Genomic DNA, 23974 nt, shown 5'->3' with positions numbered 1-23974 from the left:
CCAGTTCATTGTTATAACGTATGCAAGTAACATCTTCAGAAAATCAAGCATTATAAAAATGCATTAAACCTATTTAAAAACAAAAATGCTGATGCTGCCTTATGCAGAATAATAGACATGACATACTGTATTATAGCCTAAATGAGAACGGATGCATTTATTCAGGACAAACATTTTATTCAGACTAATAAAAAAGTTATCACCGTCATCACAATCATGCACAGTAACGGCAGCAACAGAAGTCCGGAGACCCTCCTCGTGAAAGGCACTGTGCGCGAGGGGAGCGGTATCCCGCCAAACAAACATACTGCGGCAGCACACAACAAACAATAACTACATACATCAGTTTCACTTGAAACATCAGAAAACCCGGGGGTGGGGAATGGAGGTTGAGAAAATGGAGGGTGTGTGAGTGAAGGTGAGACCAAGGACCCCAAGGAATTGTAAATTATATTTAAAATTATATTTTTAATCAAACTCCTTGCAAGGACCACAGAGAAACTGTCCCACTCATAAAAAATAAAAAAAACTGGCTGATTACAAAAAACAAAAAAAAACTAGCAACACCAAGGAACAAACATAGCTCTGGTAATCCCCCATACAATAGAAATATGAAACCATATATTTGAGATAGTTAGATTCCATTCTCTATCTCCATTCCAATAGACTCACACTCTGGTTTTCAGCCCCCAAAAATAAAATACAAAAATAGAAGTTTATCCAATCTCATTTTACATTCTCTCTTTTGGTATGCAAAAACAAGAGTTGTTCACTTCAAGCAGACTGTTTGTACAAGATTACATCACTAAAATGAGTCTCCATTTTAAGCTAGATCTTCCCTATGTATACACATATTGAGAGTTCATCAGGTGAGTGCGATTCCGCTCACTAACAAAATCCTGGTAAACAATCTTTACTATATTAAACTTTCCATTTCCATGGGGATGTAGGAGTCAAACAAACATGTAGTTTGCATACAGTATTTATACTGGAAACATGAATTGCAGGATGACAGCGTTAACACACCAGCCAGTGAGTGAGTGTCCCTTTAAACAGGGTCAAAGGTTGGGAGAAGAGAGCTCTTATCAGGATGGTTCAGCAGTTCAATATTTAAATGCACATCATACACAAACACACATCTCAGGCCTCTTAAGTACAAAAAAGCTTAACAAAAACATAATAATGAAAGAAAACAACTTGCAAGTCATTCATTTCCAAACACACACGGAGGAATGCTTCATCCAATTATCTTGTGCCATTTTCTTCAGGAGAAACCAAAGCCCCAAAGGAGCATGGGATACACTGCAAGTCCATCGCTGCCTTCTCAACCAAACTTACCCTCCTATCTCAATCAACCCCAGTAGTCCTACTAAACAGTGGCAGATAGTCCCCTCCTACCCCCACTGTTCTCATTGGCTCCCAACAAACTACCTCAGTTCCTATTGGGCGGGGGGCTGAAGGTTCAGGGGCAGATCATTAGCTGACGATGAGCTGTCTCAGGTATGATTGGGTGAGGCTGCGGAGCTCCTCGAGGGCATAGTCCTCAGGCATGGGCAGACGGCCGATGTGGGGCGCTAGCTGGGACAAGGGGATCTCGCCACCCTCACCACCCTGCTGCAGACTCAACACCACACGCAGGATGTTAGCCACGCGCTTGGCCATCTCTGGAGACAGGAGAGAGAAGAGGTTTAGGTAGGTCTCGGAACACACAGACCTGTAGTCCAGCTTCTCTAGACCAAGATTGTATCTCAGTCTAGCAGTAGCCCACGTTCAACTTATTTTCCGACACTTTTCCACTAGGGGGTATATCCGCGATTGGTGGACTGTTCGGATAAATAATGCATCGTTTGCGCCACCGAGCGGTGCCCTGGAAAGAATGTCAATGTCTGCGCCCACACGCTCCATTCTACTTCCTGTCTGTGGCAGCATGGTGCCCATATTACGAAGCTGATTAGCTAGGACAAACAGGTGTAAAACAGACAGGTGTGTGCCCAAAGCTAGAACACAACATGGAATCCATGTTTGGTTTTGATTTGTATTTAATTCATTCTTGGGCACCGCAAACAATTACTTCCTAATCAGAACTGTCTACTGATAGCAGATGTGGGAAAAGTGACAACAAACAGGTGCAGGCCGACAAATAACTCGTAAGTTATATGTTATAAGACTAGACCAGAGTTCCATTCAGGTCTAGAAACTGGGCTAGGTCAGACAGGACAACGTAGAAAATTAAAATTAACGTTACGTATATAGATCTGTCCTAGGAAAGATCAGCTACCCTCTGATTGGAGCAGACTAGAGGTCGGCCGATTAATCGGGGCCGACTTCAAGTTTTCATAACAATCGGAAATCGGTATTTTTGGACGCCAATTTGCCGATTTTTTATTTTATTTTTTACACCTTTATTTAATCTTTATTTAACTAGGCAAGTCAGTTAAGAACACATTCTTATTTTCAATGACGACCTAGGAACGTTCTGCCTCGTTCAGGGGCAGAACGACAGATTTTTAACCTTGTCAGCTCGGGGGACCCAATCTTGCAACCTTACAGTTAACTAGTCCAATGCTCTAACACCTGATTACATTGCACTCCGTGAGGAGCCTGCCTGTTACGCGAATGCAGTAAGCTAAGGTAAATTGCTAGCTAGCATTAAACTTATCTTATAAAAAACAATCAATCAATGACTGTCATTGCTCCAATGTGTACTTAACCATAAACATCAAGGCCTTTCTTAAAATCAATACACAAGTATATATTTTTAAACCTGCATATTTAGCTAAAAGAAATCCAGGTTAGCAGGCAATATTAACCAGGTGAAATTGTGTCATTTCTCTTGCGTTCATTGCACGCAGAGTCAGGGTATATGCAACAGTTTGGGCCGCCTGGCTCTTTGCGAACTAATTTGCCAGAATTGTACGTAATTATGACATAACATTGAAGGTTGTGCAATGTAACAGGAATATTTAGACTCAAGGATGCCACCCGTTAGATAAAATACGGAACGGAATAAACGTTTTGTTTTCGAGGTGATAGTTTCCGGATTAGTCAAAGGTATATGGTTTAGAGAGAAATAGTCGACGCGTTATAATTCCTGTAATAACTTGCGGATGAATTTGAAAGGGGTTCCTTCGTTATTTTACCGTTCATGTCTTCTATAGAGAATGTCTTGATCTACTTCAAATAAGGTCTGTTTCGTGCAGGCTTAAACCGCCTCAACGTTTTGATACCCGTGTAAATCTCACTAGGATAAGGTAACGTTTGTCAACATATTTTCATAAATCCACTCTACAATTTTTTTTTATCTTCGCATATATTTAGCCAATATTGATCAGAGTTACCTTGTCCTATGGATATCTACACAGTTATAAAATTGGCAAGGTGGTGTAAGCCTACACGAAACACAGACCTTATTTTAAGTTAATCTAAAAAAAATCCTATGGAATAAATGAAGGAACCGCTTTTCAGATTTTGCTAGGTGTCATGGGAATTATGACTCGCACTTTGGTCGTCAATTCTTACCATGCCCATTATTAAAATAGGATTTCCTGCATATAGAAATGACAGTTTTTGTTTTCAACATTCATCACAGGTAACTTAAACTCTATTTTTATTCAAACAGTTGAGAGTATTTGTCTCCTAAGCAGACTCTTCAGTATCATTGTCACTTCAGAGCTGTGTGTGTGTGTGTATTTATGTATTAAAGTAAGTTAAAATAAAAGTGTTCATTGTTCATTGAGTATTGTTGCAATTCTCATTATTACAAAAATGTGTGTGTGTATGATATATATAAAACAATCTTTTTATAAAATCGGCTGATTAATCGGTATCGGCTTTTTTTGCCCTCCAATAAATCGGCATCGACATTGAAAAATCATAAAATTGGTCGACCTCTAGACCAGACGGCTCCATCTCCTCACCTGATTGGGCGAGACGGTCCTTGGCGGTGGAGCAGGGGAGGAGCTCTATCCTGCTGCAGAGTGATGTCACCTCGGTGTGTAGACGTTCCAGCTTATAACCAGCACTGTCCATCTGAACACACACGGAGAGAGAGAGAGACCGAGAACAACAGAGACCCATTACATACAAACATCATGCATCAATATGAAGCATTCCAGCACTTTCTATCCATGCAGCGCCAACACACGCACCTTCCCACCCACAAACTCACATCCTTCCATAAAAAAAAACCCATACAGCCTCAAAGTGTTCCAGACCATAGCCACCATTGTCCATGGTATATGACAGAGACTGACAGATAATCAGGAGATTAGCAGCATAGCTAATTGGCTAACATTATCAACTGTAATGGAGTCAACATAATGCCAGACAGACGTACCTGTTGTATGGCGTGTAAGGTCTGTATGACTCTGATGTAGTCCAGGTAGACTCTGCCTGCCGTGTCCCAGTCCTGGATCACAGCACTGCGCTCTGGAACAGCCAGCCCCTCCAAGAACTCCAACAGGTACTCATGGTTATCATTAATGATACAGTCTACAGGGGAAACACATACAGGTTGAATAGGGTTAGAGGTGTGTTGTGTGTGTGTGTGTGTGTGTGTGCGTGCGTATACACACCTGAGGCTAGGTGTTGTATGACCAGCCTGTGGCAGAGGTTCCAGTGGCCTGCTCTGTACAGGTGCAGGGCCTCTCTGTGTCTGTCTGTCTCTCTTCTGGCTCTAGTAGCTTTGGCCAAGTGGAGCCACTGTTCTGGGATCAGTAGTCTTTCTGTGAGGAAGCGCTCTTTCTGGGCAGACTCCTCCGTCTCCAGCAGAGGGCAGTGGAGCTGGAGCATCTCCCTCACCGCACGCTCACGGAGCCTGAAGAGAGGAGGACATGTTAGCAGGTTTAAATTAACGTAATGTGTAAGCTTGCCTGAGATTATTACGTCCGTTAGCTCCCCGAGCACAGAGGGATAACACATTACAGACGATTCACAGTTGGAATTGGAACCCAGCTGGACACAGTAGCACTTGTGTGAGATTATGATAAACCGTGTTCAGCTTATCGGTCCATCCTGGGCATCTGCTGAGGGCACTGACCCTCAAATCCTCCTGCGACTAATCAATTTAAACTTCGTCATGATTCATGTTAAAGTTGAGAGTCTGAAGTCTCTTCCTGTGTGCATGTTGTAAGGTGTGTGTTGCAGTACGTACATGTCCTCAGATATGTGCAGCAGTACATAGATTGCCATGTCCCAGAGGCCAGCGCTCTCCAGCTGGGCAGCGTAGCTGGTGTGTATGAGGCCCTGTCGGGCGGGGCTCAGGTGTGTGTAGTGCAGCGCCTGCAGGACCGACCACAGGTGCCAGCTCAGACGGTAGTCCAGACGCTCCCACGTCACCGTCAGCGGGTCCAACAACTCCTGCAGGCTGTAGTGTCTGGGAGGGAGAGGTGTCACTTATTTAAACACCACTTTAGCAGTACTTCACTTTTATTCTGTTAAATCTGCTTGAGAATGGAAATGTAGGATTAATTCTAATCTATTTTGAGAAACCTATGCAGTGTGTTGTGGGAAATGTAGTACCTGTCACTGTATAGTTTGAGCAGGTGGAAACAGATGTCGTAGAGTGGCCGTTTAGACTCTTCTTCCTCCATGTCCAGCGGGTCTGATTGGTCGAGGTAGGGTGGCAGGGGGGCGCAGGCGTACTTCTGACCCTCTGCAGAGCCCTGGAAGGCGGCTTCGTACTTGGCCAGGGCATCAGCGATGGAGGCGGTGGGAGGCAGCATGTACCACAGGTGGACCGCCACACAACGCTTCCAGTCCAGCTCTGAACACACGTTCACCACACAGTCTGTAGACTGCCACACCTAGAGACAAGTACATACAGCTCAGAAAACATTTAGCACTAATGTACAGTACTAGTCAAAAGTTTAGACACCTAATCACTCAAGAGTTTTTATTTTTTACTATTATCTACATTGTAAATTAATAGCGAAGGCATCAAAACTATGAAATAACACATATGGAATCATGTAGTAACCAAATATATATTTTATATTTGAGATTCTTCAAAGTAGCCACTCTTTGCCTTGATGACAGCTTTGCACTCTCCTGGCATTCTCTCAACCAGCTTCATGAGGTAGTCACCTGGAATGCATTTCAATTAACAGGTGTGCCTTGTTAAATTAATTAGCAGAATTTATTTCCTTCCTAATGCATTTGAGCCAATCAGTTGTGTTGTGACAATGTAGGCGTGGTATACAGAAGGTTGTCTTTTACCAAATAGGGCTAAGTCCAAAATATGGCAAGAACAGCTCAAATAACCAAAGAGAAACGACAGCATCATTACTAAGACATGAAGGTCAATCAATCCATCAAGCGCTAAGATGAAACTGGCTCTCATGAGGACCGTCACAGGAAAGGAAGACCCAGAGTTACCTCTGCTACAGAGGATAAGTTCATTAGAGTTAACTGCACCTCAGATTGCAGCCCAAATAAATGTTTCAGTGTTCAAGTAACAGACACATCTCTACATCAACTGTTCAGAGATAGCGTGAACCAGGCCTTCATTGTCGAATTGCTGCAAAGAAACCACTACTAAAGGACACCAATAAGAAGAGGCTTGCTCGGGCCAAGAAACACGAGCAATGGACATTAGACTGGTGGAAAGCTGTCATTTGGTCTGATGAGTTCAAATTTGAGATTTTTGGTTCCAACCGCCGTGTCTTTGTGAGACGCAGAGTAGGTGAACGGAGGATCTCGGCATGTGTGGTTCCCACCATGAAGCATGGAGGAGGTGTGATGGTGAGGGGGATGCTTCGCTGGTGACACTGTTTGTGATTAATTAAAAATTCAAGGCACACTTAACCAGCATGGCTACCAGAGCATTCTGCAGCGATACACCATCCCATCTGGTTTGCGCTTAGTGGGAATGTCATTTGTTTTTCAACAGGACAATTACCCAACACACCTGCAGGCTGTTTAAGGGCTATTTGACCAAGAAGGAGAGTGATAGAGTGCTGCATCAGATTACCTGGCCTCAACCCAATTGAGATGGTTTGGGATGAGTTGGACCGCAGAGTGAAGGAAAAGCAGCCAACAAGTGCTCAGCATATGTGGGAAATCCTTAAAGACTGTTAGAAAAGAATTCCAGGTGAAGCTGGTAAAGAAAATGCCAAGAGTGTACAAAGCTGTCATCAAGGCAAAGGTTGGCTATTTGAAGAATCTCAAATATATTTTGATTTATTTAACACTTTTTTGGTTACTACATGATTCCATGTGTTATTTCATAGTTTTGATGCCTTCACTATTATTATACAATGTAGAAAATAGTAGAAATAAAGAAAAACCCTTGAATGAGTAGGTGTGTCCAAACCTTTGACTGGTACTGTATATTACAACAAATATGTGGATTGCAAAACCTACACACATCAACATAGCACAAAGGATAACCCAGTTAATGGCGGTCTGAACACAACGGCAACAGCTGCATGCGCGGTTACTTACAGGTTTCCCGGCGAGCAGGGCGAAGATGCGTAGCCTCTCCTCCTGCAGGAATGAGTCCGTTTGCATTCTGTTCCAGTCTCCAAGCTGCAGCGCCAGCAGCTCCCGGCCGTACTGAGAGCCCACCGCCTGGGACAGCAGCAGGGAGAGGCGGTGGTCCCCTACACACACAGGTTAAAGACATCTTAATGAGATCCTACAGCCTGGCCCAACTAATTTGTGAGACGCCCCCTGGGGCCTTATATATAACCGTTGCGTAAATTTCACACGAAATAAAAGAGAACGCACACTCACAAATATATATATATAATATAAATATATATATATAAATAAAGGAAATATCAATGGCAAACTTGATCAAATGTCTTGTTTCCCCCCCATTAACATTGGCTGTATCTGACAGTTTCTGAAACACAAAAACTGCAAATTTTTGTGGACCTGTAAACAGATGTAAATACAATGTTTTGTATTTACTTTCTCCCGAACCTAAACATGCTGCACTGCCCGCAAAATCTGAATAACTATACTTAAAAAAAATATATATATATTTTTTTAAATAGAGTACCACTTCCAGTGGTTGTCTACACACTTCAATGCAAAAGATCAACTGTCTGTTCACCTGTATGTTATAAACCACACTCCTTTTAGGATGCATAGAGCAAAAACTTGAAATTATAATAGCCTAGCTAATAGGTCCAATTAAACAAGAGATGCTCATGGTCATTTGTTGTATGGCTTCTTCGGGAATGAGCTCATCATGGCCAGAAAAGGGCGGAAATGGTTATGATATGTCTTGTTTACTGGAGAATTTTGACATTACAAAATTCAGACGTAGCCTACAAATGTCATTGGAAAAGGTGAACCGTCTGTTCTACCGTTAAACTGCTCTTCAGATCGGACCACATAGAGCAAAATACTTGAAATGGTGGTAGCTTATCTATTTACTACTATGAAGTGGGTGTAATTAAATGAGAGATGGGACAAATAGTAGCCTATTTTAACTTGTTGGATGCCTATAGGCTATTTCGCAAGTATGAAACCATCACAGTCCGAAAAGCTGAGGAATTTATTCTGCAATGATCATGGAAATGAAAGAAATCGGAAATAGATTTCAAATTATTTAAAAATCCAAAGAAAATAAATCGATTCTGCAACCACTAGAAACGGTGTACGCATGGTCTACAGTGTGCAGAAGGATAACATTCTCACATCTAGTTCAGTTATTATAAATGCAATTTTTGTGAAAAACATGCGTGCGCCAGTTTGGGGCATATTCTGTGTGTAGCCAACATTTGTAAATGAGGCCCCAGGTCTGCAGCAGGCTTTACCTTCCCACCCCTCATCCATCCATCCTCTTTCTTCCTGATCTCTGTTCCCTTCCTCTCTTACCAATCCCCTCAAACTCCGATCTCCCCCCTCCAATCCCCCCTCTCCTCACCACTCTTCTGAGCCAGCCTGCAGGCGTCACTGATGCGGTGTCCAGTGAGGTAGCTGAAGATGGCCTCCACATGTCCTCCCCCCTGGCTCAGGCCCACCTCTTGCTCGATCCTCTGGGTTGCGCTGTGGGACAGCCAGGCTGAGAAGCTCCTCCTCCTCTCCAGCTGCTGCAGGTAGCCGCTGGTACCAGGCTCTGTCGTACCCAGCCGACCCCACAAGGCCTCACACAGAGTCCACACCAGAGCCCAGTGAGCCAGGACCCCTACAGGGAGAGAGATATAGGATAGCATATAGTTATATCTGAACTCATTGAGACAGCAATAATTAAAACAGAGGTAGCAGGGGTGATGTTAGAATCATAGGGAAGTTTTGGAATTGGACCAATAAAGTGTGAGCCATCTACCATTGGGTGTGTGTATGATTGTGTTGCATCGCTTACTGTCTCCGGCACCAGCCTCCTGGTTGAGGTCAGTGATCCACTCCACGTACTCGTGCAAGGCGGCCACCCCACTCTGGGGCTGGATGAAGGGGCAGGCCCCCTCTGTACTGATGGTGCTGTGCTTCAGGCCGATCTCCAGGGGCCGCTGGTACACCGCCTGGCTCTCCTCACTGTCCCGCGGCTCCAGACCAACCACCTGCTCGATCACCACCTTGAACGGACTGTCTGAGAGTCTGTAGGGGGAGGGGAAAGAAGGGAGCTTAGGGTTCAGTTTCTACCACCCATAAGCACTGCTCTGATACAGTAAGTCTGGATCCTATTCTGACACTCCTACAACATTGTGTAGATGACAGTGGTCTGGTGTTTGTCTATTACTCACTGTTTGCTCTTGGCATGTTTAGGCAGAAATCCAAAACCTCCAGCTCCTGTGTCTCCCTGGTCCTGCTCCTTGTCCCCAGCCCCACTCAGCCTGTCTCCACAGTGGACCAGAGTCCAGCCTGGACCCCAGCCAACCCGGAACGACCGGCCCGTGAACAGAGCTGCATCCATCAGCAGACGGCCCTGGGTGGAGGGAATGTGTTGATTACGTTGACTAGATGATTTAAAACTGCCCATACTGTACAGCTATGTTCACACATACGAAAACCACAGTGGATTCATTGAAATGATCCAACAAATGTCCATGTTCTCTCCATGTACCTCTGTACTGTATGTATCCCTGTGTGTTCAGTCTACTGTACTATCAGATATTTAAACTCTTAACTATCATAAATGTATCATGATGTAGGATGAAGTATCTAGAAAGACACCTGAAAAAGACAAATTAAATACTACTAGTAGTATAGTTATCATTACCTTCCCCAGTGTGACTGAGTTCTCTGGGGCCACAGGGCCCCCCAGGCGTCGAGCCCCCACCGTCCGTACAGTGGCCTCTGCCGCTGGGGCCGGCAGCAGGAATGAGGGCCCCAGCGAGGGCCAGGGGGAGAGCCGCGAGGGCTCAGGAACCACCGCGGACGGCCGAGACATGGACAGCCTCCCGGGAAGGCCCCCTCCAAAGGGCACGTCAGGGAGCTGAGGGAAGAGACCTGCCCCGCTGAAACGAGTCTGCAGGAGACCACCGACTGGAGAGGGAAAGAGCAAGAGAGATCAATGAGCATTTATAATAGCAATAAGGCACCTCGGGGGTTTGTGGTATATGGCCAATATACCACGGCTAAGGGCTGTTCTTAGGCACGACGCATTACGGAGTGCCTGGACACAGCCCTTAGCCGTGGTATATTGGCCATATACCACAAACCCCCGAGGTGCCTTATTGCTATTATAAATGGGTTACCAACGTAATTAGAGCAGTAAAAATATATGTTTTTATCATACCCGTGGTATACGGTCTGATATACCATGGCTGTCAGCCAATCAGGATTCAGGGCTCGAACCAGCCAGTTTATAATAGCATTTAAGACATGTTAGGGTATGAGTGAAGGATGGGTGACTGTGTGTGAGGGTAGAAATCAATGTTAGGGCTGTGTGTGACACACTTACTGGAGGGCCTGCCCTGGGTGCCAGGCAGGAGGATGCGAGGGGAGGCCCTGTCTAGAGAGCTCTTCATTCCTCCCTGCTCCAGGAACATGTCACCATCATCATCCTCAGCAAACAGAGATGCCTTCATGATCTGAGAGAAGAGAAACACACATAACGAACACATTGTCTTCATGATGTGATTGAGGACTCCATTAGCCTCAACAAACAGGTAGAATGTGAGGGTGTACAGTAGTATCTTACCTGGAGAGTGTGAGGGTTGATTCCCAGCGAGGAGGCGATCTGACTGGATGCAGAGACAGGGTTGTGTTCTGTGGGGGTCACAGTCCCCAGCCGACTGCCCTTCTCCTCCCCCATGCCGCTCTCCCCCTCCTCTTCCAACATGCTCTCCCCTGGGGCATCCTGGGTAATGTCGGCCATGTCACTGTCCACCTCAGACATGCGACTCAGCAGCTCCAGCACAGCCTTGGACTGGACCCACAGAGCGAATGGACACAGGATGCACACACAGCAGAGAAGGTGCAACGAAACACACACAGTAAGGTGACATACACCAAGAAGAGAGACACACACAGACAAAATCAGTTTAGTGTAAATAAATGAAAATGGTCAGCATACACAAGTCAGACAGACCAGCAAAGTGTGATCTTTAATCCGTTTATTTCTTAACTTTATCAGATCAAATACAAGATATCACAGATGTATATAGGAGCATGTTTTACATAATAAAATAATTCATAGCTTGATTCAATAATACCCCAAGAGTAGATGTTGTAGCTTCTTAAACCCTCAATCAGAAAGAAGACCTAACCCTGAATATATTCTGCAGGACTGGCAGGTTCCGAAGAATTGTAGGTTATCGCACATCACTCATATCTTTGGTCATCCTCTCAAAGCTTGTTTCAAAGAGATAAACTAATATTCATAACAAAGAATCAAAAATACATTGTGTAGATTCTCATGAGATACAACCATGATAATGTGAGGTTTTCTGAAGTTACATAATCAGTATTACCCAGTCAAATTATAACAATGGAAGGAACAGTTGGCAAAATACAAACATTTTACAATATAATACAGATTTAATTTAAGACATCTTAAAATCTTACAAACAAACTCTACTTCTGAGTTAAGACTTCACTTCAAACATTTCCTTAAAAAGGGGAAATCTGCAGTTGGTAAATCCATTTTTAGACTTTGAAAGTAATGAGATATACCCCATTGATTCTTGAAAAATATAACAGATGCCTCATGAGCATAGTTGTCATGCACCATCACCACCCAAAATATAAGTGTGTTACTCCTTTGTTTGAAAACAATGTAAATTTAAACAAACTGTATAGCCTCAAAACTACAATTTCAATATCATGGATGGTCAGTCCCTGTATCCATAGCGCTGCCCATGTGTTTGGGAGCGGTTACATTTCTCCCGCCCCATCCCGTAGCTGTTTACCAAATCAGTGGCGGGGTGGCGCTTGTTATTGTTCGAACTGCAGATTTCCAGTTAGATTTTCTTATCTAAAAAAACAATTTATCACAGCCTTTAAAGGGATACTTCAGGATTTTGGCAATGAGGCTCTTTATCTACTTCTCCAGATTCAGATGAACTAGTGGATACAATTTTTATGTCTTTGCGTGCAGTCAAAAATTCCAGAAGTATCCCTTTAAAACACCGTATTTTCAATCCACGGATGACTTCATGCCATAGCTATTGAACCAGGGTGATGTTTAGCTAAGGACAGTTTATATTTAGAGCACAGATGAAGTTGATGTTCCTGAATCAGTTGTGAGGGGCAGAACGTAACCACTAACCAGGACTGACAGACTTCAGATAAACTACCCTGCCCACCTCCTGTCTGTGATTGGTGGGTTGTGGCCTCCACCACCTCAGGTGAACCTGGGAGAGGAGAACCCAGCCCTCCCCACACCGCCACTGATAAACAGATAATGTGGGGTGTCCTATCTGATCAGTCGCTATACTCTACAGCCCATCCAACTGATGTCAGATCAATGTTTAGCAGCCTCATTTGGGTTGCAGAGATCACCAAGACCATCTGCATCAAGGGCTACCAAACTTAAAACCTTTCCATAGAAACCTATTGAATACAACCCATAACAGTAGTGGTGAAACAGCTGAGATCTAGGCAGAGGACCCCACACACTGCATGTGGCTGAAATGGTAGTGGAAAGGAAACGGCATCAATTCAGTTCATGTATATTTAGGTTGTATATTGACTAAGGCCTTCCAGGTGATGTAGAGAGCAGTGGGTGTGACTGTCAGTGTGGGTGGGCGCACTGTGCTGCTCCGTCTACCTGTGCCTGTGGCGCCACCTGCTGCTGGGAGGGAGGAAGCTGCTGCAGCCCCGGGGGAAGTGTTGTGGCCGTCTTCAGCTTCTTGGGGTCCACTTTGAGAGGCACTTCCTCATCCTCGTCAGAGTCCTGCAGGCCGTACTTAGAGAAGTGGGCCACCTGCAGACACAGAGAGAGATGAGTTACAGACATTGGAAGGGAGATATGGAGACACCTTTCGTATGTGTCTAGGCATGCTTACTTCAAACACCCAGGAGCCGGTCTCGGGGCGGTACTCAAGGAAGCGGGCGCCCTGTTTGCGTGAGGCGTTCTCCAGGCGGCCCTCGTAGTTCATCTCAGACAGACGCTCAGGGTTCTTTATCTGAGTACAAGTGGTCTTATCATTAGGCCACACCCCATCCAGAGTCACCTCCGCTCGCCTGGCAGAGGAGTGAGGGAAAGGAGGGGAGGGAGAAAGAGGTATAAAATAACATGGGGTAGTAAAGAGATGAGGTGAAGGATGAAAAAGAGAATATCAACTTGAGTTAGGTCTCAGCTGTGATCACTATCAGAATATGTTGAATCAGTTTATGACTTCTGTGATGAAATTACAAGGAAACTGATAACGACATTGTCCCCAGTGTGAAGGGTAGTAAGTTTCCCTGTCCCATCCTGTCACTGACCTGTTGAGCCCCTCCCCCTCAGCAGGCTTGTTCTTGTCGTCGGGGTAGACGATGACCTCTTTGCGTCTGAAGTGAACAATCTCATCCAGGTTCAGCCCAGTCACATTCACCTCGCCATGGAAAAACACTGAGCCGTAACCTGAGAGCCAATCAGAGAGCAGAGCAGTGAGCTACCGACCAATTATTTCCCCAGAGCTGTTTCCACCCGACCAGTCAAGAGAATCGTTTACCTTTTCTGCCCACGGTGAAGTTCTCCACCACACACACGCCGTTCTCGTCCACCATCTTGGACAGCTCGTCCATGGCGGGGATGGTATAGTAGCCCACACGGCACAGAACGATACCTGCAGGATGTGGGGGAACCTCCTGCACCTCCTCCTCTCGCTCCTCCTGTATGGAGTCCTCCCCCAGCGATATGTCCTCGCTGCTCACCTGGAATCAGAACACTCATGTCAAACCTCAAAAGTAGAGCACTATATGAGAAGCATGGCCAAAAGAAGTGCCCTTAATGGGAATAGGGTGTCATTTGAGACGACCATATTCATCATCTGTCTACTCTGTTCTATCAGCTCACCTCCATGCCATTCCTGCCCCTGGCCCCCACCCTATGGGCGTTGAGCTCTGAGATGGTGTCCTGCAGGCTGGGCTTGGTGTAGAACTTGTTGATCTCCAGGTCATCCTCGGCCCCTCCCTCCACCACCTCCCTCACATAATCATCCTCGTCCACACTGGCACTGTAGGGGGGTGGGGGAGACATGGTTCAGCAACAAATACCACACAGATCAATATCACTGACGGTGTGTGTGTGGGCGCGTGTCTGACCTGAGTCCGTTGAGGGGGTACTCCGGTGGAGAGGCCAGGTCATCTGTGTCTCTGTTGATTGGGCTGCTGTACAGGCTGCTGCCATTCAGGTTCTTCAGCACCAGCTTCTTGATGCTCTTCCTGGGTTACAACACCACAGAGAAACACACAGATCAGATACCATACACCAACATCACTGTCAGAAGACAGACAGAAGCAAATAGCAAAAAAGCTACCCGAAAACCAAGTTGTAGTATTCGCTAAGAAAAACATAACAGAAAACTAAAAATTGGTAAATCAGTTGAAACAGAAACATGTGAACTTGCTACAAGCGAATTTCCAGACGGCCACCTACCTGGGCATGAAGGCTCCATTGGTGAGAGAAGGCTCGTCGTCATCCAGCCCGTCAAACAGCTGAGACTTGGAGGAGCCCGAAGATGTCAGAGCTTTGGGCCGCACACGTGTCGCAGGCCGCGGCGTCAGCTTGTAGTGAGTGGGCGTGGTCAACGCCTTCTGGGCCGCCGGATTGGTGGGCTTTAGACGCTCCTCCTTCTTCTTGGGGTCAGAGAGGGGGTTTCTGAAGAGGGGGGAGTCACCAAAGGGGGAGTAGGCCAGAGCATTGATCTGCTGCTGCAGCACTGCCTGCTGGGCCGCCGCCGCGTTAGGGTCTGTCAGCGCTGGGAGGAGAGAGACAATTATAGCTTCACCTAGCCTTCAAGGGCTACTGGAAGTTTCCACCACAGTGTAATGTTATCCAGCCAGTTTCTTCAGTACACTGAAAGAGTAATAAGACTAGGTACTAAAGGAAAGTGCCAGAGAATGTGCTTTCACAATCAGCTTGAGACTGGGCAGAGGAGATAGAGGTGGTAGACGGAAGTGGTATTTACCGACAGGCTGTTGTTGTGCTCCGAAGCCCAGAGTGCTGGTTCCTGTGCTGAATCCCTGCGGTCCGAACGCTCCTATTGTTCCCAGAGTGGAACCCAGTGTCTTGTTATTCCCAAACAGAGACATCTGCCCAGTGCCCACCGCTAACAAACACAGAACACACTTAGCGAAACATCCACAGGGGACTACTAATGACTGACAATACAGACTCTGGTAAAACACCCAAACGGGCAGGTGTTTGTTTTTGCTTTTCTTTACATGATGGATATTTCATGTATTTTTGGTTTCTTTATTATTGTATCCCAGGCCTATGGCGCTCTTTCTGTTCATACCTGCTCCAAAGCCAGCTCCCAGTCCGGTCCCCAGTCCTCCTGCTGCCGCCTTGTTCCCAAAGAGGCTTCCGCCAGCAGCAGTGGGTCCAAAACCTTCACACAACACAGAGATAACACGATCACTTAAATAGCCAATACGATTATCTATAGACGATTTATTTGCAAGTACTAGCCTTTATCACACAGGTGCACTCCAATAAGGACAGATGATCAACTCACCGAAGTTAGATGGGTTGGTGCCTGTTCCGAGGGTGAGGGCGGATTTGTTGCCGAAGAGGCCGGTGCCTGTGCCAAACGACGACGCGCTGGTGGTGGTGGCGCCAAACCCTGCCGTCTTATTACCAAACAAGCTCTGCTAGGGACAGAGAGCGGATTAATACACACCCATCCCACAATGCCTGTAACTACCAACTGTGTAAAAGCCTTCACAGTCGAGTCTATTAATACCTGTGTGCCGACGTTCCCGAAGGCGGTGTTGGTTTGTCCGAAGAGCCCGGTGCCTGTCCCAAAGCCAGTGGCTGGTGTGGTCTGAGCTGTGTTTCCAAACAACCCCCCTGCCTGGGACGCCGCGGTGCTCCCAAACAGACCCCCCTGGGATGGAGAGAGTTACTCTAGTGGAACGGTACAACACAGACAGAGCTAATGTTAGGCGTGTGAGTGTATTAACATGTACGTGTGAGCTCTCACCATGGTGCTGGTTTGTTGGGGCTGGCCCATGGTGCTGGTGTTGCCGAAGGAGAATCCTGTGTTGGGTGTGGTTGTGGCCTGACCGAAGGGCTTGAACAGACTGGCTGCCTGCTGGGCCTGCTGGGGCTGTTGCTGCTGGCCAAACAGACTGCCTGTGGCTGCACCAAACCCACCCGTACCTGGGGACAGGGAGTTAAAACTGTACTATATAATACATTTGTATTTATATTTTCTATTGAGCTCTGTCTATGGGCCTATGTGACTTACTGGTGCCGAAGTTGGTTTTGGCCTGGCCGAAGGAGAAGCCTGTGTTGGTGGCCGAGGAGCCAAACAGCCCTGCAGCCCCCGTACTGGGGGTGGCTGCGGCCGCAGCCCCAAAGAGACCCCCCGTCGGTGCAGCCATGGGGTTAGTGGGGCCCTTCCTTCCTGCCTGGTAGTCCTCCAACCTCAGCTCCTACACATAGCAAACACCACACAGGAGAGAGGGTGAGTGAGGCCTGGGCTGCACTGATCCCATCTTGCACTGGCTACACACACCCTACACTGACACTCACAAAACCCATAAATTCACCACATACGCATACAGACAACAAAAACACACTTTTACACTCGTATGCTGCGACTACTCTGTTCTATATTTGACTCCTATTATTTTCTATCATGATGCCTAGTCACATTACCCTGCCTTAATGTTCATATCTACCTGAAATACCTTGTACCCCTGCACAGTGATCTGGTACTGGTACTCCCTGTATATAGCTTAATTCTTGTGTATTTTATTCCTCGTGTTACCAATATATATATCTATTTTTTTGCATTGTTGGGAAGATCTTGTAAGCAAGCATTTCACAGTCAAATCTACACCTGTTGTATTCTGCGCATGTGACAAATTCAACTTGATTTTGATTCAATACTTTCAAGTGGATTCCTCTCCTCGTCTCTTTCCCTTTCATTTGAACTGATCTAAAAGACAGAGGGCAGCTGAAAGTAACTGCATAATAATGACCCACCTCCAGTGATTTGTTCTCATACTCCTTCATGGCCGTGATGCACTGGTGCTTGGTGTTAATGCTCGTGGTCACACCCCCTTTCACCATGGTGTCACTTCCTGTTGCAGGCTGAGGAGGACAGAAGAGGACATTCATTGGAATACAAACTCCTTTACTGTATTGTAGCAGGATAAACTGATAACTCGTATACATTAGAGAAAACTGACCTATGAATTTCTTGAGGATTACAGTAAAGAGTAGCATGACATACAGCAGTAAGTAAGACCTTTTTAGATAAAATAACATTCCATACACGACACTAGACAGACTCCTAGTACAGTAGTTTGGCCCAGGTGTAATGGCCTAGCCTAGGTCAGGCCAAACTCACGTTGAACTTGACAGTGGTGCCTGGCTGAGCGGCTTGCTGGGTGAACCCTGAAGCTCCGAACAGGGAGGCAGACGCCCCTCCGAAGGGGTTGGAGTTGGTCGCCCCAAACAGCCCCCCGGTGCTGGCCGTGCTCGTGCCAAACGCTAGACAAAAAAATTATCTTAACGATCTAGCCAGACATCGATAATGTAGGACCATGTGACCTGACCAAGATAACTCCTGCCCCTCATGAGTGATCTAAAAAACATCTGAAATATGAGCAATATACAACATCAAATGCATCTAATCAAAAGAAAAACAAATATTCAAAGAAAATAAATGTAAGGTATTACACATCATGATCTCATTGTATTTCATTGAACACCAGCTGTCACACAATTACTACAATGGACCAGAGCCCTCTATCTACTACAATTTTACAGGCTAAATAGAAGGCACTGGAGTGGCCATAGGAGTGCCACCACAAAAGAATCAATTTTCAAAACCAGTTCTATTTGCCATTGTTGCATGTATGGAACTCTGAGAAAGGCACAGAATTCTAAGCTTACACTCCATAGACCCAGTCGGTATTAGATAGAACGTCACGACCCTGCCCGCCTTGCGGGTTAAAATCACCTGTGGTTACCCCATGGACTCACCGCAAAAACGTGACCTTTTTCAAACGCAATTTTATTGTTGTCTGCTTGTTTTAGTCAATTACTTTTCAACATTGCCTGGTCCCTAGTGTTAAAAAAACATAATATTTTAGGGCTTCGCTCGTGCCCCTTTTCACGATGATGCTAGCAGCCACTTGAGCGAGTGAGCGTTAGCTCGCTACCGACCGGAACATGAAGCCTGCCAAAACCAACAACACAAACGGACTATACAGCTACAAGTAGTGAGTGGAGTTAAAATCGAACTGTACTAAACAAGTTAAATATCTTACATGTGATGAAATGTTTTCCACATATAGCTCTACATGTAGCCTACTTGAACAAAGCATCCCCACATTTTCCACTCTCCCACACCGAATAGCCTGAAGCCACAGGGCTCTTCTTGCAGGCTCCATTTCCCTATGTGGGAGCATTGCGAGCCACAGGTCTGTATTTTTGGCCTGGCTACATGTACATTGAACAACACAGTAGCCAGTGGTGTACAGTACTTAAGTAATTTTTTGGGGTAATCTGTACTTAACTATTTATATCTTCGCCAACTTTTACTTCACTACATTCCCAAAGAAAATTTACTTTTTACTCCATACATTTTCCCTGACACCCATAAGTACTCGTTACATTTTGACAGGAAAATGGTCCAATTCACACACTTATCAAGAGACCATCCCTGGTTATGCCTACTGCCTCTGATCTGGCAGATTCACTAAACACAAATGCTTCATTTGTAAATTATGTCTGAGTGATGGAATATGCCCCTGGCTATCCGTAAATAAGAAAATAGCGCCGTCTGGTTTGCAGAATATAAGGAAATAATTTAAATGGTTTATACTTTTACTTTTGATACTTAAGTATATTTAAAACCAAATATTTTTACTCAAGTAGTATTTTACTGAGTGACTCACTTTTACTTGAGTAATTTTCTTTTAAAGGTATCTTTACTTTTACTCAAGTATGACAATTGAGTACTTTTTCCACCACTGACAGAAGCGTTGTCATTTTTTGATATTTCTGTATAACAAACCAAAAAATTTGACGAAGTTCCCTCTTTTACAATGAAGCTCAATAGGAAAGAAAGTTGGTTTCCCTCAATTCGTGGGTGTGGTCGAGGAGAATTCCTTATTAATACATGAATACCGACTGGGACTACATAGTACACCCAATATGACTACTGTCCCACTGGTCACGGAACATTCCTTTGAATGGGAATGCATTATAGTACAACTAATTCTATGGTAAACCTGTTTGAACAACCTCAATGCTAGACAGTAAAAATAGACACTGACTGCCAAAGGAGGCTGGTTTGGCGGCTCCGAAAGCATTGCTCTGCTGGGAGAAGAGTCCTCCGCCGCCGCCCGTGTTGGTGCTGCCGAACAGGCTAGTGGATGTGCCGCTGGCCGTGCCAAACCCAAAGCCGCTACTGGTGGACGACGTTACGGGCTGGCTGAACGTACTGGAACCAAACAGGCCACCTGGGGAGGGACACACACCACCTCAAACCAGCTCACACACAGGTCCCTATGGCCAGCTGTAGGAGTGCTCAACTCAAATTCTTGTAGGACCCGGGCTAATGGTTTGGTTTCATGTTCACTGAGGATCCTCTAGAACTGGAGTTGTGCATCCATGATCTGACTAAGCCAGCCAGATTAGGTCCACCTGAACTAGTTTATGGGAGCACCTAATCATTTCACTCATCACAAGGAGAGGTGGTCTCATAACATGCAGCGCTTCATCCCCCTTCTCCCACCTTTTTCTTTCCTCTCACTCAGCACAAATAACCCACAAACTCTCACATATTACAGACAATAGGGCCATACACAGTGCCACCTGTCTACATGATCACACTCCCTTTAAGAGCAGAATGCAGACTGTGGCTTTGCTCCAAACCAAATACTACATACTGTATATACTTTGTATGTACGGAACCAAGAGTATAACAGGGACTGTGGGTGCGCAGACTTTGTGTGTGCACAGCCGCCTGTTTAACAGCGGGTCGTGTGTGTGCGCGCGCGTCAACCCATGCTTACCTCCTCTACCTGCACCAGTGTGGATTTGTTGAGGATTGGCTGTCACCACTTTTGAGAGAGTAAAGCATTACAGGGTGGGGTTAGACACACATATTCAACCACCACATGTCAGTAGCAGTATCATGGTGGGCACAGAAAACACTCACCATTGTATATTGCATAATAGATTAATGTATAGAGCACATAGTCAGCTCTCTGTCTACTGCGAGTGGCAGTGTGATCATGCAGGTTCACTGTTCAGGCAGACGTCACAGTACAAAAGCTAGTCTTAAACATGTTCAACATCGTACTTTATCAGTGCTATCATATTGACACATGGAAATCCCCCTGAATCTTTGTGGTTAAAATGCCAGTGGGAAATTTCATAATGTAATCTGTAGGTTATGCAAAAGTTATACAAAAGACCTTATGCCACAGACACCTTTCTTATGTGGCTATTCATTCAAATGAAGAACACGGTCGTCCTGAACGGTCAGCAGAGTTAACCCCTAAACCACTGCAATGGAGAACACTGGCCTGGTCCTAAACCCAGAAGATAGTTGCAGAAACCATACTGCTATAGGGCCTCAGCCAATTATAGTGAAAAAAGTATTCAGGAAAGCAGCTATGGCCCCTGTACTACAGGATGTTAATTAGAAGAACAGATCTGATATTCGACAGGATTAGGCAGGTACTGAGTTATTAACATGTGTTATAGTCAGGATCAGGGAGATGTGGCAAACCTGGCTTATTTTGCGTCGCCCCAAAGAGTCCTCCAGTGTTGTTGGTCGCCCCAAATGCTGAGGCCCCGAAGCCACCTGTCGTCGCCCCAAAGCCAGTGTCTGCAAACACAGGGTCAACACCATACCTTTTATAATCCGGAACAATTTAACTTTACTTGAGAGTGAATACTGAGGCGAAGACATTGATGAGACAAGCAAGAAACCATAAAGGTACTCAACTTGTCAGGGCATACATTAAAATTACACTTGCACCCACTGTTGTTACTTACTTTGTTGTCCAAACGTGGATGAAGTTCCAAATCCTCCGGTCCCTCCCCCGAAAGGAGCACCAAATGACTTGTTGAACATCTTCTCCTGCTAGCAGGACTGCATATGTCTGCTCAGCATTTCACAAAATGACAAACTTCAGCTTATTTCAGCAGACAAAAATAACTGACAAACATACATGACAGTAACTGAATACAATTACAGTAATCACGTAAATGTTCTAAGTTACCAAGATCTATGTATGACAAATTAATGAGACACAGTACATATGTTTTAGGTATTCCCGTAACCTGGCCTATATGGCAGTTATAATAACACACATAGCAACACAAAAACGGATTGACGTTAGTTGAGAAATGGAATTGAGAGAAGCAGTGTATAGTAAATTAGTTCTGGTGGTGCGAAGTTCCAGAAGACAGGACTAACGTTAGTTCCAATATAATTCCTGTCATGAGAACCTACCTAGTTAGCTAGCTTACTCAGCTACTGTAACATTAGTTAACCACCGTCCGCACATTCACTACCTGCCAGTCCCTCAGTTCATTGATATATATATTGTTTAGAACAAAGGCCAAGAGTCCATGTAGAAACAGTTGAACTACTTTAGCTAGATTTCGCTAACAAATAGCGCTCACCGCTCGGTTGGCTTGTTAACTAAAGATTACGTTTGAAAGCCAGATAGGCGCCAGAATGTGTTCTCTCATCACGCTAAGCCAAGGCCTGGCAGAAATCGTTAGTTAAGTAGTGCGCTAGCAACTAGTTACACAGCCTGATATTAAAACAGTATTTAGCCAGTTAATTTCCCACCTCAAAACATTAAGAAAATGATCACACCAATGTCGCACAAGATAAAACCAGATATGACCAGTTTAACCTGCTAGCTAACGTTAGTTATAAACATCCGCAAATGTCGCTGGTGAGTCAGAACCGCAAATCTGTTAACGGTGGCTAACAGTTAGCTAGCTCACTAATTACCTAGCTCCTGTTAGCCAACTCTCTCTGGCATGATAACAATCTTTGATATCCAACAAATGTATCTAGGTCGTTTAAGTCTACACTATAGTTAGATATATTGACAACTTTAACCGACCAAAGTTGCTAGCTAGCTGTTAAATAACACATTGCTAGCTAATGTTAGCTAGCTAGTTGTGATGTTGTGCTAACTAGCTTGATATGTAACCCAGTTGAAAAAGGGATGTAAGGACAATGTTAAAACTCACCGTAAATAAGATTATGTTCAATACAATACGTGTCTTGTGATCCAGTCACAATATGGGTGTAAATAAGGTCGAAGTCTCTAAACTGGAATAGATTGTAATGTTCTTTTTCCGAAACTGCGGCTTTTCGTTGCACAACGAGGAGGGAAACTGCGGTAACGAGGCCAAAATGCGTCACGACGCACGGCGGCTACGTTCTGAATATGTCGACGCGCACCAACGTTTTATCGGTCCTAGAAAATCTATGGCAAGACTTGAAAACGATAGTCTAGCAATGATCAACAACCAATTTGACAGAGCTTGAATAATTTTGAAAATAATAACGGGCAAATATTGTACAATCTAGGTGTGCAAAGCTCTTAGAGACTAACCCAGAAAGACTGACAGATGTAATCGTTGCCAAAGGTGATTCTAACATGTATTGCCTCGTGTGTGAATACTTATGTAAATGAGATATTTCTGTATTTCACTTCCAATACATTTGCAAACATTTCCAAAAACACATGTTTTCACTTTGTCATTATGGGATATTATGTGTAGATGGCTGAGAAAACAAATCTATTTAATAAATTTTGAATTCAGGTTGTAACATAACAACATGTGTAATAAGTCAGGGGTATGAATACTTTCCGAAGGCACTTGATGTACACGATATTATCAAAAGTATGAGGACACCTGCCAGTCGAACATTTCATTCCAAAATCATGGGCATTAATATGGAGTTTGTCCCCCCTTTACTGCTATAACAGCCTCAACTCTTCTGGGAAGGCTTTCCACTAGATGTTGGAACATTGCTGCAGGGACTTGCTTGCATTCAGCCACAAGAGCATTAGTGAGGTCAGACACTGATGTTGGGCGATAAGGCTCGCAGTCAGCGTTCCAATTCATCCCAAAGGAGTTCGATGTGGTTTAGGTCAGGGCTCTGCATGCCAATCAAGTTTTTCCACACCGATCTTGACAAACCATTTATGTATGGACCTCGCTTTGTTCACAGGTGCATTGTCATGCTGAAACAGGAAAGGGCCTTCCCCAAACTGTTGCCACAAAGTTGGAAGCACAGAATTGTCTAGTATGTCATTGTATGCTGTAGCGTTAAGATTTCCCTTCACTGGAACTAAGGGGGCTAATAATGGTAATGGCTGACACTGGCCAGATGGTGCAGCGTGATTCATCACTCCAGAGAAC

At 45.0% G+C, this 23974-nt stretch overlaps 1 protein-coding gene across 6 annotated transcripts; it reads right to left on the bottom strand.

Annotated features, from left to right (window-relative positions):
- Window positions 1-156: 156 nt before the first annotated feature.
- LOC139533128 (nuclear pore complex protein Nup98-Nup96-like) lies at window positions 157-22968 on the bottom strand. 6 transcript variants are annotated; one of them, XM_071331327.1, is made up of 33 exons: window positions 22793-22968; window positions 21575-21681; window positions 21306-21404; window positions 20584-20631; window positions 19843-20028; window positions 17907-18049; window positions 17540-17647; window positions 16797-16983; window positions 16530-16708; window positions 16290-16433; window positions 16062-16197; window positions 15843-15935; window positions 15513-15653; window positions 14981-15302; window positions 14647-14766; window positions 14399-14558; window positions 14055-14256; window positions 13825-13963; window positions 13404-13581; window positions 13166-13321; window positions 11096-11323; window positions 10856-10985; window positions 10172-10437; window positions 9696-9877; window positions 9317-9549; window positions 8879-9139; window positions 7444-7601; window positions 5521-5804; window positions 5153-5374; window positions 4575-4816; window positions 4337-4491; window positions 3918-4029; window positions 157-1664 (listed from the first exon to the last, which is right to left on the bottom strand). In XM_071331327.1, exons 2-33 carry the CDS (start codon window positions 21651-21653, stop codon window positions 1477-1479), a joined length of 5481 nt encoding a protein of 1826 aa, XP_071187428.1. In that variant the 5' UTR covers window positions 21654-21681; window positions 22793-22968; the 3' UTR covers window positions 157-1476. The 6 variants fall into 6 exon arrangements, with proteins under 6 accessions (XP_071187428.1, XP_071187434.1, XP_071187430.1 ...); XM_071331333.1 differs by having other exon boundaries at window positions 15513-15584; XM_071331329.1 differs by having other exon boundaries at window positions 16062-16194.
- Between the last annotated feature and the right edge of the window lie 1006 nt (window positions 22969-23974).

This window comes from Salvelinus alpinus, chromosome 1 (genome assembly GCF_045679555.1).
Source record: "Salvelinus alpinus chromosome 1, SLU_Salpinus.1, whole genome shotgun sequence".
Taxonomy (NCBI): Eukaryota; Metazoa; Chordata; class Actinopteri; order Salmoniformes; family Salmonidae; genus Salvelinus; species Salvelinus alpinus.
This window is presented reverse-complemented; position numbering and strand designations above follow the sequence as displayed.

Excerpts from the sequence above, each read along its gene's own strand:
- LOC139533128 (XM_071331327.1), bottom strand. The coding sequence starts at position 21,653 with ATGTTCAACAAGTCATTTGGTGCTCCTTTCGGGGGAGGGACCGGAGGA. Across the intron at positions 16,709-16,796 it reads CAAAACCAACTTCGGCACCA|GTACGGGTGGGTTTGGTGCA; the intron begins GTAAGTCACATA and ends CCCTGTCCCCAG. Across the intron at positions 9,550-9,695 it reads AAACATGCCAAGAGCAAACA|ACTCTCAGACAGTCCGTTCA; the intron begins GTGAGTAATAGA and ends CTCCCCCTACAG.